This window comes from Leuresthes tenuis, unplaced genomic scaffold (assembly GCF_036924035.1).
Source record: "Leuresthes tenuis unplaced genomic scaffold, fLeuTen1.0.hap1 SCAF_11, whole genome shotgun sequence".
Classification (NCBI taxonomy): Eukaryota; Metazoa; Chordata; class Actinopteri; order Atheriniformes; family Atherinopsidae; genus Leuresthes; species Leuresthes tenuis.
In genome coordinates this window covers 379,403-393,771 of record NW_027325365.1, presented here as the reverse complement: position 1 = coordinate 393,771, position 14,369 = coordinate 379,403, and the positions used below count along the sequence as shown (strand labels likewise).

The window sequence follows — 14,369 nt, the reverse complement described above, 5'->3', positions numbered from 1 at the left end:
GATGGAACCAGATAGAACCTGACAAAAGCTGACGGAACCTGATGGCAACTAACATATATAACCTGACGGAACCAGATAGAACATGATAAAAGCCGACGGAACCTGATGGCAACTAACATATATAACCTGACGAAACCAGATAGAACATGACAAAAGCCGACGGAACCTGATGGCAACTAACATATATAACCTGACGGAACCAGATAGAACATGACAAAAGCCGACGGAACCTGATGGCAACTAACATATATAACCTGACAGAACCAGATGGAACCTGACAAAAGCCGACGGAACCTGATGGCAACTAACATATATAACCTGACGGAACCAGATAGAACCTGACAAAAGCTGACGGAACCTGATGGCAACTAACATATATAACCTGACAGAACCAGATAGAACCTGACAAAAGCTGACGGAACCTGATGGCAACTAACATAAACCACCTGACAGAACCAGATAGAACCTGACGGAACCTGATGGCAACTAACATATATAACCTGACGGAACCAGATAGAACCTGACAAAAGCTGACGGAACCTGATGGCAACTAACATATATAACCTGACGGAACCAGATAGAACCTGACAAAAGCTGACGGAACCTGATGGCAACTAACATAAACCACCTGACAGAACCAGATAGAACCTGACAAAAGCCGACGGAACCTGATGGCAACTAACATAAAAGTCCTGACAGAACCAGATAGAATCTGCCAAAAGCTGACAGAACCTGATGGCAACTAACATATATAACCTGAAAGAACCAGATAGAACCTGACAAAAGCTGACAGAACCTGATGGCAACTAACATAAAACACCTGAGAGAATCAGATAGAACCTGACAAAAGCTGACGGAACCTGATGGCAACTAACATATATAACCTGACAGAACCAGATAGAACATGACAAAAGCTGACGGAACCTGATGGCAACTAACATATATAACCTGACGGAACCAGATAGAACCTGACAAAAGCCGACAGAACCTGATGGCAACTAACATAAACCACCTGACAGAACCAGATAGAACCTGACAAAAGCTGACGGAACCTGATGGCAACTAACATAAAAGTCCTGACAGAACCAGATAGAATCTGACAAAAGCTGACGGAACCTGATGGCAACTAACATATATAACCTGACAGAACCAGAGAGAACCTGACAAAAGCCGACGGAACCTGATGGCAACTAACATATATAACCTGACGGAACCAGATAGAACCTGACAAAAGCCGACAGAACCTGATGGCAACTAACATAAACCACCTGACAGAACCAGATAGAACCTGACAAAAGCTGACGGAACCTGATGGCAACTAACATAAAAGTCCTGACAGAACCAGATAGAATCTGACAAAAGCTGACGGAACCTGATGGCAACTAACATATATAACCTGACAGAACCAGATAGAACCTGACAAAAGCCGACGGAACCTGATGGCAACTAACATATATAACCTGACGGAACCAGATAGAACCTGACAAAAGCTGACGGAACCTGATGGCAACTAACATAAACCACCTGACAGAACCAGATAGAACCTGACAAAAGCTGACGGAACCTGATGGCAACTAACATATATAACCTGACAGAACCAGATAGAACCTGACAAAAGCTGACGGAACCTGATGGCAACTAACATATATAACCTGACAGAACCAGATAGAACCTGACAAAAGCCGACGGAACCTGATGGCAACTAACATAAACCACCTGACAGAACCAGATAGAACCTGACAAAAGCTGACGGAACCTGATGGCAACTAACATAAAAGTCCTGACAGAACCAGATAGAACCTGACAAAAGCTGACGGAACCTGATGGCAACTAACATATATAACCTGGCGGAACCAGATAGAACCTGACAAAAGCCGACGGAACCTGATGGCAACTAACATATATAACCTGACGGAACCAGATAGAACCTGACAAAAGCTGACGGAACCTGATGGCAACTAACATAAACCACCTGACAGAACCAGATAGAACCTGACAAAAGCTGACGGAACCTGATGGCAACTAACATAAACCACCTGACAGAACCAGATAGAACCTGACAAAAGCTGACGGAACCTGATGGCAACTAACATAAAAGTCCTGACAGAACCAGATAGAACCTGACAAAAGCTGACGGAACCTGATGGCAACTAACATATATAACCTGACAGAACCAGATAGAACCTGACAAAAGCTGACGGAACCTGATGGCAACTAACATAAAAGTCCTGACAGAACCAGATAGAACCTGACAAAAGCTGACGGAACCTGATGGCAACTAACATATATAACCTGACGGAACCAGATAGAACCTGACAAAAGCTGACGGAACCTGATGGCAACTAACATATATAACCTGACAGAACCAGATAGAACCTGACAAAAGCTGACGGAACCTGATGGCAACTAACATAAACCACCTGACAGAACCAGATAGAATCTGACAAAAGCTGACGGAACCTGATGGCAACTAACATATATAACCTGACAGAACCAGATAGAACCTGACAAAAGCTGACGGAACCTGATGGCAACTAGCATAAACCACCTGACAGAACCAGATAGAACCTGACAAAAGCTGAAGGAACCTGATGGCAACTAACATAAAAGTCCTGACAGAACCAGATAGAATCTGACAAAAGCTGATGGCAACTAACATAAACCACCTGACAGAACCAGATAGAACCTGACAAAAGCTGACGGAACCTGATGGCAACTAACATATATAACCTGACAGAACCAGATAGAACCTGACAAAAGCTGACGGAACCTGATGGCAACTAACATATATAACCTGACGGAACCAGATAGAACCTGACAAAAGCCGACGGAACCTGATGGCAACTAACATATATAACCTGACAGAACCAGATAGAACCTGACAAAAGCTGACGGAACCTGATGGCAACTAACATAAAAGTCCTGACAGAACCAGATAGAACCTGACAAAAGCTGACGGAACCTGATGGCAACTAACATATATAACCTGACGGAACCAGATAGAACCTGACAAAAGCTGACGGAACCTGATGGCAACTAACATATATAACCTGACAGAACCAGATAGAACCTGACAAAAGCTGACGGAACCTGATGGCAACTAACATATATAACCTGGCGGAACCAGATAGAACCTGACAAAAGCTGACGGAACCTGATGGCAACTAACATATATAACCTGACAGAACCAGATAGAACCTGACAAAAGCTGACGGAACCTGATGGCAACTAACATAAACCACCTGACAGAACCAGATAGAACCTGACAAAAGCTGACGGAACCTGATGGCAACTAACATAAACCACCTGACAGAACCAGATAGAACCTGACAAAAGCTGACGGAACCTGATGGCAACTAACATAAAAGTCCTGACAGAACCAGATAGAACCTGACAAAAGCTGACGGAACCTGATGGCAACTAACATATATAACCTGACAGAACCAGATAGAACCTGACAAAAGCTGACGGAACCTGATGGCAACTAACATAAAAGTCCTGACAGAACCAGATAGAACCTGACAAAAGCTGACGGAACCTGATGGCAACTAACATATATAACCTGACAGAACCAGATAGAACCTGACAAAAGCTGACGGAACCTGATGGCAACTAACATATATAACCTGACAGAACCAGATAGAACCTGACAAAAGCTGACGGAACCTGATGGCAACTAACATAAACCACCTGACAGAACCAGATAGAACCTGACAAAAGCTGAAGGAACCTGATGGCAACTAACATAAAAGTCCTGACAGAACCAGATAGAATCTGACAAAAGCTGACGGAACCTGGTGGCAACTAACATAAAAGTCCTGACAGAACCAGATAGAACCTGACAAAAGCTGACGGAACCTGATGGCAACTAACATATATAACCTGACAGAACCAGATAGAACCTGACAAAAGCTGACGGAACCTGATGGCAACTAACATATATAACCTGACAGAACCAGATAGAACCTGACAAAAGCTGACGGAACCTGATGGCAACTAACATATATAACCTGACGGAACCAGATAGAACCTGACAAAAGCTGACGGAACCTGATGGCAACTAACATATATAACCTGACAGAACCAGATAGAACCTGACAAAAGCTGACGGAACCTGATGGCAACTAACATATATAACCTGACAGAACCAGATAGAACCTGACAAAAGCTGACGGAACCTGATGGCAACTAACATATATAACCTGACAGAACCAGATAGAACCTGACAAAAGCTGACGGAACCTGATGGCAACTAACATATATAACCTGACAGAACCAGATAGAACCTGACAAAAGCTGACGGAACCTGATGGCAACTAACATAAAAGTCCTGACAGAACCAGATAGAACCTGACAAAAGCTGACGGAACCTGATGGCAACTAACATAAACCACCTGACAGAACCAGATAGAACCTGACAAAAGCTGACGGAACCTGATGGCAACTAACATATATAACCTGACGGAACCAGATAGAACATGACAAAAGCCGACAGAACCTGATGGCAACTAACACAAACCACCTGATGGAACCAGATAGAACCTGACAAAAGCTGACGGAACCTGATGGCAACTAACATATATAACCTGACAGAACCAGATAGAACCTGACAAAAGCTGACGGAACCTGATGGCAACTAACATAAAAGTCCTGACAGAACCAGATAGAACCTGACAAAAGCTGACGGAACCTGATGGCAACTAACATATATAACCTGACGGAACCAGATAGAACCTGACAAAAGCCGACAGAACCTGATGGCAACTAACACAAACCACCTGATGGAACCAGATAGAACCTGACAAAAGCTGACGGAACCTGATGGCAACTAACATATATAACCTGACGGAACCAGATAGAACATGACAAAAGCCGACGGAACCTGATGGCAACTAACATATATAACCTGACGGAACCAGATAGAACATGACAAAAGCCGACGGAACCTGATGGCAACTAACATATATAACCTGACAGAACCAGATAGAACCTGACAAAAGCCGACGGAACCTGATGGCAACTAACATATATAACCTTACGGAACCAGATAGAACCTGACAAAAGCTGACGGAACCTGATGGCAACTAACATATATAACCTGACAGAACCAGATAGAACCTGACAAAAGCTGACGGAACCTGATGGCAACTAACATAAACCACCTGACAGAACCAGATAGAACCTGACGGAACCTGATGGCAACTAACATATATAACCTGACGGAACCAGATAGAACCTGACAAAAGCTGACGGAACCTGATGGCAACTAACATATATAACCTGACGGAACCAGATAGAACCTGACAAAAGCTGACGGAACCTGATGGCAACTAACATAAAAGTCCTGACAGAACCAGATAGAATCTGCCAAAAGCTGACAGAACCTGATGGCAACTAACATATATAACCTGACAGAACCAGATAGAACCTGACAAAAGCTGACAGAACCTGATGGCAACTAACATAAAACACCTGACAGAACCAGATAGAACCTGACAAAAGCCGACAGAACCTGATGGCAACTAACACAAACCACCTGATGGAACCAGATAGAACCTGACAAAAGCTGACGGAACCTGATGGCAACTAACATATATAACCTGACGGAACCAGATAGAACATGATAAAAGCCGACGGAACCTGATGGCAACTAACATATATAACCTGACGAAACCAGATAGAACATGACAAAAGCCGACGGAACCTGATGGCAACTAACATATATAACCTGACGGAACCAGATAGAACATGACAAAAGCCGACGGAACCTGATGGCAACTAACATATATAACCTGACAGAACCAGATGGAACCTGACAAAAGCCGACGGAACCTGATGGCAACTAACATATATAACCTGACGGAACCAGATAGAACCTGACAAAAGCTGACGGAACCTGATGGCAACTAACATATATAACCTGACAGAACCAGATAGAACCTGACAAAAGCTGACGGAACCTGATGGCAACTAACATAAACCACCTGACAGAACCAGATAGAACCTGACGGAACCTGATGGCAACTAACATATATAACCTGACGGAACCAGATAGAACCTGACAAAAGCTGACGGAACCTGATGGCAACTAACATATATAACCTGACGGAACCAGATAGAACCTGACAAAAGCTGACGGAACCTGATGGCAACTAACATAAACCACCTGACAGAACCAGATAGAACCTGACAAAAGCCGACGGAACCTGATGGCAACTAACATAAAAGTCCTGACAGAACCAGATAGAATCTGCCAAAAGCTGACAGAACCTGATGGCAACTAACATATATAACCTGAAAGAACCAGATAGAACCTGACAAAAGCTGACAGAACCTGATGGCAACTAACATAAAACACCTGAGAGAATCAGATAGAACCTGACAAAAGCTGACGGAACCTGATGGCAACTAACATATATAACCTGACAGAACCAGATAGAACATGACAAAAGCTGACGGAACCTGATGGCAACTAACATATATAACCTGACGGAACCAGATAGAACCTGACAAAAGCCGACAGAACCTGATGGCAACTAACATAAACCACCTGACAGAACCAGATAGAACCTGACAAAAGCTGACGGAACTTGATGGCAACTAACATAAAAGTCCTGACAGAACCAGATAGAATCTGACAAAAGCTGACGGAACCTGATGGCAACTAACATATATAACCTGACAGAACCAGAGAGAACCTGACAAAAGCCGACGGAACCTGATGGCAACTAACATATATAACCTGACGGAACCAGATAGAACCTGACAAAAGCCGACAGAACCTGATGGCAACTAACATAAACCACCTGACAGAACCAGATAGAACCTGACAAAAGCTGACGGAACCTGATGGCAACTAACATAAACCACCTGACAGAACCAGATAGAACCTGACAAAAGCTGACGGAACCTGATGGCAACTAACATATATAACCTGACAGAACCAGATAGAACCTGACAAAAGCTGACGGAACCTGATGGCAACTAACATAAACCACCTGACAGAACCAGATAGAACCTGACGGAACCTGATGGCAACTAACATATATAACCTGACGGAACCAGATAGAACCTGACAAAAGCTGACGGAACCTGATGGCAACTAACATATATAACCTGACGGAACCAGATAGAACCTGACAAAAGCTGACGGAACCTGATGGCAACTAACATAAAAGTCCTGACAGAACCAGATAGAATCTGCCAAAAGCTGACAGAACCTGATGGCAACTAACATATATAACCTGACAGAACCAGATAGAACCTGACAAAAGCTGACAGAACCTGATGGCAACTAACATAAAACACCTGACAGAACCAGATAGAACCTGACAAAAGCCGACAGAACCTGATGGCAACTAACACAAACCACCTGATGGAACCAGATAGAACCTGACAAAAGCTGACGGAACCTGATGGCAACTAACATATATAACCTGACGGAACCAGATAGAACATGATAAAAGCCGACGGAACCTGATGGCAACTAACATATATAACCTGACGAAACCAGATAGAACATGACAAAAGCCGACGGAACCTGATGGCAACTAACATATATAACCTGACGGAACCAGATAGAACATGACAAAAGCCGACGGAACCTGATGGCAACTAACATATATAACCTGACAGAACCAGATGGAACCTGACAAAAGCCGACGGAACCTGATGGCAACTAACATATATAACCTGACGGAACCAGATAGAACCTGACAAAAGCTGACGGAACCTGATGGCAACTAACATATATAACCTGACAGAACCAGATAGAACCTGACAAAAGCTGACGGAACCTGATGGCAACTAACATAAACCACCTGACAGAACCAGATAGAACCTGACGGAACCTGATGGCAACTAACATATATAACCTGACGGAACCAGATAGAACCTGACAAAAGCTGACGGAACCTGATGGCAACTAACATATATAACCTGACGGAACCAGATAGAACCTGACAAAAGCTGACGGAACCTGATGGCAACTAACATAAACCACCTGACAGAACCAGATAGAACCTGACAAAAGCCGACGGAACCTGATGGCAACTAACATAAAAGTCCTGACAGAACCAGATAGAATCTGCCAAAAGCTGACAGAACCTGATGGCAACTAACATATATAACCTGAAAGAACCAGATAGAACCTGACAAAAGCTGACAGAACCTGATGGCAACTAACATAAAACACCTGAGAGAATCAGATAGAACCTGACAAAAGCTGACGGAACCTGATGGCAACTAACATATATAACCTGACAGAACCAGATAGAACATGACAAAAGCTGACGGAACCTGATGGCAACTAACATATATAACCTGACGGAACCAGATAGAACCTGACAAAAGCCGACAGAACCTGATGGCAACTAACATAAACCACCTGACAGAACCAGATAGAACCTGACAAAAGCTGACGGAACCTGATGGCAACTAACATAAAAGTCCTGACAGAACCAGATAGAATCTGACAAAAGCTGACGGAACCTGATGGCAACTAACATATATAACCTGACAGAACCAGAGAGAACCTGACAAAAGCCGACGGAACCTGATGGCAACTAACATATATAACCTGACGGAACCAGATAGAACCTGACAAAAGCCGACAGAACCTGATGGCAACTAACATAAACCACCTGACAGAACCAGATAGAACCTGACAAAAGCTGACGGAACCTGATGGCAACTAACATAAAAGTCCTGACAGAACCAGATAGAATCTGACAAAAGCTGACGGAACCTGATGGCAACTAACATATATAACCTGACAGAACCAGATAGAACCTGACAAAAGCCGACGGAACCTGATGGCAACTAACATATATAACCTGACGGAACCAGATAGAACCTGACAAAAGCTGACGGAACCTGATGGCAACTAACATAAACCACCTGACAGAACCAGATAGAACCTGACAAAAGCTGACGGAACCTGATGGCAACTAACATATATAACCTGACAGAACCAGATAGAACCTGACAAAAGCTGACGGAACCTGATGGCAACTAACATATATAACCTGACAGAACCAGATAGAACCTGACAAAAGCCGACGGAACCTGATGGCAACTAACATAAACCACCTGACAGAACCAGATAGAACCTGACAAAAGCTGACGGAACCTGATGGCAACTAACATAAAAGTCCTGACAGAACCAGATAGAACCTGACAAAAGCTGACGGAACCTGATGGCAACTAACATATATAACCTGGCGGAACCAGATAGAACCTGACAAAAGCCGACGGAACCTGATGGCAACTAACATATATAACCTGACGGAACCAGATAGAACCTGACAAAAGCTGACGGAACCTGATGGCAACTAACATAAACCACCTGACAGAACCAGATAGAACCTGACAAAAGCTGACGGAACCTGATGGCAACTAACATAAACCACCTGACAGAACCAGATAGAACCTGACAAAAGCTGACGGAACCTGATGGCAACTAACATAAAAGTCCTGACAGAACCAGATAGAACCTGACAAAAGCTGACGGAACCTGATGGCAACTAACATATATAACCTGACAGAACCAGATAGAACCTGACAAAAGCTGACGGAACCTGATGGCAACTAACATAAAAGTCCTGACAGAACCAGATAGAACCTGACAAAAGCTGACGGAACCTGATGGCAACTAACATATATAACCTGACGGAACCAGATAGAACCTGACAAAAGCTGACGGAACCTGATGGCAACTAACATATATAACCTGACAGAACCAGATAGAACCTGACAAAAGCTGACGGAACCTGATGGCAACTAACATAAACCACCTGACAGAACCAGATAGAATCTGACAAAAGCTGACGGAACCTGATGGCAACTAACATATATAACCTGACAGAACCAGATAGAACCTGACAAAAGCTGACGGAACCTGATGGCAACTAGCATAAACCACCTGACAGAACCAGATAGAACCTGACAAAAGCTGAAGGAACCTGATGGCAACTAACATAAAAGTCCTGACAGAACCAGATAGAATCTGACAAAAGCTGATGGCAACTAACATAAACCACCTGACAGAACCAGATAGAACCTGACAAAAGCTGACGGAACCTGATGGCAACTAACATATATAACCTGACAGAACCAGATAGAACCTGACAAAAGCTGACGGAACCTGATGGCAACTAACATATATAACCTGACGGAACCAGATAGAACCTGACAAAAGCCGACGGAACCTGATGGCAACTAACATATATAACCTGACAGAACCAGATAGAACCTGACAAAAGCTGACGGAACCTGATGGCAACTAACATAAAAGTCCTGACAGAACCAGATAGAACCTGACAAAAGCTGACGGAACCTGATGGCAACTAACATATATAACCTGACGGAACCAGATAGAACCTGACAAAAGCTGACGGAACCTGATGGCAACTAACATATATAACCTGACAGAACCAGATAGAACCTGACAAAAGCTGACGGAACCTGATGGCAACTAACATATATAACCTGGCGGAACCAGATAGAACCTGACAAAAGCTGACGGAACCTGATGGCAACTAACATATATAACCTGACAGAACCAGATAGAACCTGACAAAAGCTGACGGAACCTGATGGCAACTAACATAAACCACCTGACAGAACCAGATAGAACCTGACAAAAGCTGACGGAACCTGATGGCAACTAACATAAACCACCTGACAGAACCAGATAGAACCTGACAAAAGCTGACGGAACCTGATGGCAACTAACATAAAAGTCCTGACAGAACCAGATAGAACCTGACAAAAGCTGACGGAACCTGATGGCAACTAACATATATAACCTGACAGAACCAGATAGAACCTGACAAAAGCTGACGGAACCTGATGGCAACTAACATAAAAGTCCTGACAGAACCAGATAGAACCTGACAAAAGCTGACGGAACCTGATGGCAACTAACATATATAACCTGACAGAACCAGATAGAACCTGACAAAAGCTGACGGAACCTGATGGCAACTAACATATATAACCTGACAGAACCAGATAGAACCTGACAAAAGCTGACGGAACCTGATGGCAACTAACATAAACCACCTGACAGAACCAGATAGAACCTGACAAAAGCTGAAGGAACCTGATGGCAACTAACATAAAAGTCCTGACAGAACCAGATAGAATCTGACAAAAGCTGACGGAACCTGGTGGCAACTAACATAAAAGTCCTGACAGAACCAGATAGAACCTGACAAAAGCTGACGGAACCTGATGGCAACTAACATATATAACCTGACAGAACCAGATAGAACCTGACAAAAGCTGACGGAACCTGATGGCAACTAACATATATAACCTGACAGAACCAGATAGAACCTGACAAAAGCTGACGGAACCTGATGGCAACTAACATATATAACCTGACGGAACCAGATAGAACCTGACAAAAGCTGACGGAACCTGATGGCAACTAACATATATAACCTGACAGAACCAGATAGAACCTGACAAAAGCTGACGGAACCTGATGGCAACTAACATATATAACCTGACAGAACCAGATAGAACCTGACAAAAGCTGACGGAACCTGATGGCAACTAACATATATAACCTGACAGAACCAGATAGAACCTGACAAAAGCTGACGGAACCTGATGGCAACTAACATATATAACCTGACAGAACCAGATAGAACCTGACAAAAGCTGACGGAACCTGATGGCAACTAACATAAAAGTCCTGACAGAACCAGATAGAACCTGACAAAAGCTGACGGAACCTGATGGCAACTAACATAAACCACCTGACAGAACCAGATAGAACCTGACAAAAGTTGACGGAACCTGATGGCAACTAACATATATAACCTGACAGAACCAGATAGAACCTGACAAAAGCTGACAGAACCTGATGGCAACTAACATATATAACCTGACAGAACCAGATAGAACCTGACAAAAGCTGACGGAACCTGATGGCAACTAACATATATAACCTGACAGAACCAGATAGAACCTGACAAAAGCTGACGGAACCTGATGGCAACTAACATAAAAGTCCTGACAGAACCAGATAGAACCTGACAAAAGCTGACGGAACCTGATGGCAACTAACATATATAACCTGACGGAACCAGATAGAACCTGACAAAAGCTGACGGAACCTGATGGCAACTAACATATATAACCTGACAGAACCAGATAGAACCTGACAAAAGCTGACGGAACCTGATGGCAACTAACATAAACCACCTGACAGAACCAGATAGAACCTGACAAAAGCTGACGGAACCTGATGGCAACTAACATATATAACCTGACGGAACCAGATAGAACCTGACAAAAGCCGACGGAACCTGATGGCAACTAACATATATAACCTGACGGAACCAGATAGAACCTGACAAAAGCTGACGGAACCTGATGGCAACTAACATAAACCACCTGACAGAACCAGATAGAACCTGACGGAACCAGATAGAACCTGGTCGTGTTCAGTGTGCCGCCGGCTCACCATCAGAGCTTTGTCCATGAAGAACTCCTTCCCCGGCGTGCCGTCGTTGTACTTGGTGTCAATGGCGAAGCACAGAAAGAGGACGTCCACCACGATCTCAAAGATGGACAGGAAGCAGTGGGCCACCAGGAAGGAGAAGAGACACACAATGATGAGCGGCAGCAGCCACTCGGCATAATCCCGCTGGTAGTTCAGGAGGAGGACGCCGGCGAACGCTGTCGACGTCATGATCAGAATCTGTGCGGCACAGAGGGTGGATTTAAAATACAGATCTCATTCATCTGTACACGGTATCTGTCTTTGATACCATTAAATCAGTAAAGAAACAGGTAAATATATCTGTTTTCTCTGTTTCTGTTCAGTAAATAAAGACAGTATAAGGTGTCAGGTGTTGGATTTACATCCTTTTAACACCTGATAAGGAGTTTTATTATGTCCTGAGAGACAAAGCCTGAGACGTGTTTATAACATGAAGTTTAGCATTAAGTTTAGCATTAAGTTTAGCATTAAGTTTAGCATGAAGTTTAGCATTAAGTTTAGCATTGTGATACTTCCTAATTATCCTGGTTGTTTCATTCATTCACACTCATGTGATCGGGGGCTGAAGTCATGTGATCGGGCCTGAGGTCATGTGATCGGGGGCTGAGGTCATGTGATCGGGGCCTGAAGTCATGTGATCGGGGCCTGAAGTCATGTGATCGGGGGCTGAGGTCATGTGATCGGGGCTGAGGTCATGTGATCGGGGGCAGAGGTCATGTGATCGGGGGCTGCTGGCTGTCCATCGTAAAGCTGTAAGGAGCTTTGACAGAGCCCCCCCCATCTGACCTCTTTTGAAAAGCAGCAAAAAACTCATCTTTTGAATCTTGGTTTTTAAACTTCTATGTTTGAGCTTTGTGTTGCGCGGCTCTGTGTGATTCTTGTCTCGGGTTAAGGTCACGCAGACGTTTGATTAACTTCATTCATTCCTTTGCTTCTTCACATGCACCCAAATAAAAAGTCTTCCTTCCTCCTGAAGAAATACTTCATTCAGAGACCATGTAAACCTCAGGATGTCCATGGGCAGAACTGGACTTTACAGTTCTGGTTCTTTACTCGGTCACCAGAACCAGCACCGTCTCACCTTCCCCAGGAAGAGCACAAAGTCTCCGACGGCGTTGATTGTGGCGACGCGCAGAGCGTTTTCCACCAGGATGACGAAGGCGTCGCGGGCGGACGTGCAGAAACTGGTGCTGTTGATGGCGGTGGCTGCATATGCATTCTGGGAAGGAAAGCAGACGTGAGGCGGAGACACCTGAGGGCGGAGGGGGGGGGGGGGCGGCGAGGACCTACCTGATTGAGATAGTTGAGGCACTTCTCCAAACACCACAGACAGCAGATACATGATTTCAGCAAACAGCGGGCGCACACGTTCTCCTGGAAACAAGCATCGGGTCAACAGAACCCAGAGCAGCAAGGAACCGACTGTGTAACAAGCATCGGGTCAACAGAACCCAGAGCAGCAAGGAACCGACTGTGTAACAAGCATCGGGTCAACAGAACCCAGAGCAGCAAGGAACCGACTGTGTAACAAGCATCGGGTCAACAGAACCCAGAGCAGCAAGGAACCGACTGTGTAACAAGCATCGGGTCAACAGAACCCAGAGCAGTGTGTCGTCATGGTTTCACTCATTCCTACCCGTCCTTTCAGCTGGTTGTGGATGTACATGAGGATGAGTCGGGGGATCTTCACCAGCGTGATGATGAAGGATCCCTTAGCGACGGTGCCCAGGTGGTACCGGAGCAGCCTCAGGACTGAGGACAGGATCGGGGTCACTGGGAGCCGGTTCTTATCCCTGAAACACAAAGTTCTGGTTAGAGATCCAGCAGAACCTTCAGCTGTACTCAAACTGGG

The 14,369-nt window shown here is 44.4% G+C and overlaps 1 protein-coding gene across 3 annotated transcripts in view; it reads right to left on the bottom strand.

The window, feature by feature from the left end:
• Positions 1-14,369, bottom strand: part of slc44a1b (solute carrier family 44 member 1b) — a 50,295-nt gene that overhangs the window by 9,684 nt on the left and 26,242 nt on the right. For all 3 annotated transcript variants that reach the window (XM_072395110.1, XM_072395112.1, XM_072395111.1), the window contains exons 11-14: positions 14,154-14,310; positions 13,808-13,891; positions 13,599-13,736; positions 12,479-12,715 (exon numbers count right to left, since the gene is read on the bottom strand). In XM_072395110.1, the coding sequence (XP_072251211.1) occupies positions 12,479-12,715; positions 13,599-13,736; positions 13,808-13,891; positions 14,154-14,310 (616 nt within the window). The remainder of the gene's footprint in view (positions 1-12,478; positions 12,716-13,598; positions 13,737-13,807; positions 13,892-14,153; positions 14,311-14,369) is intronic.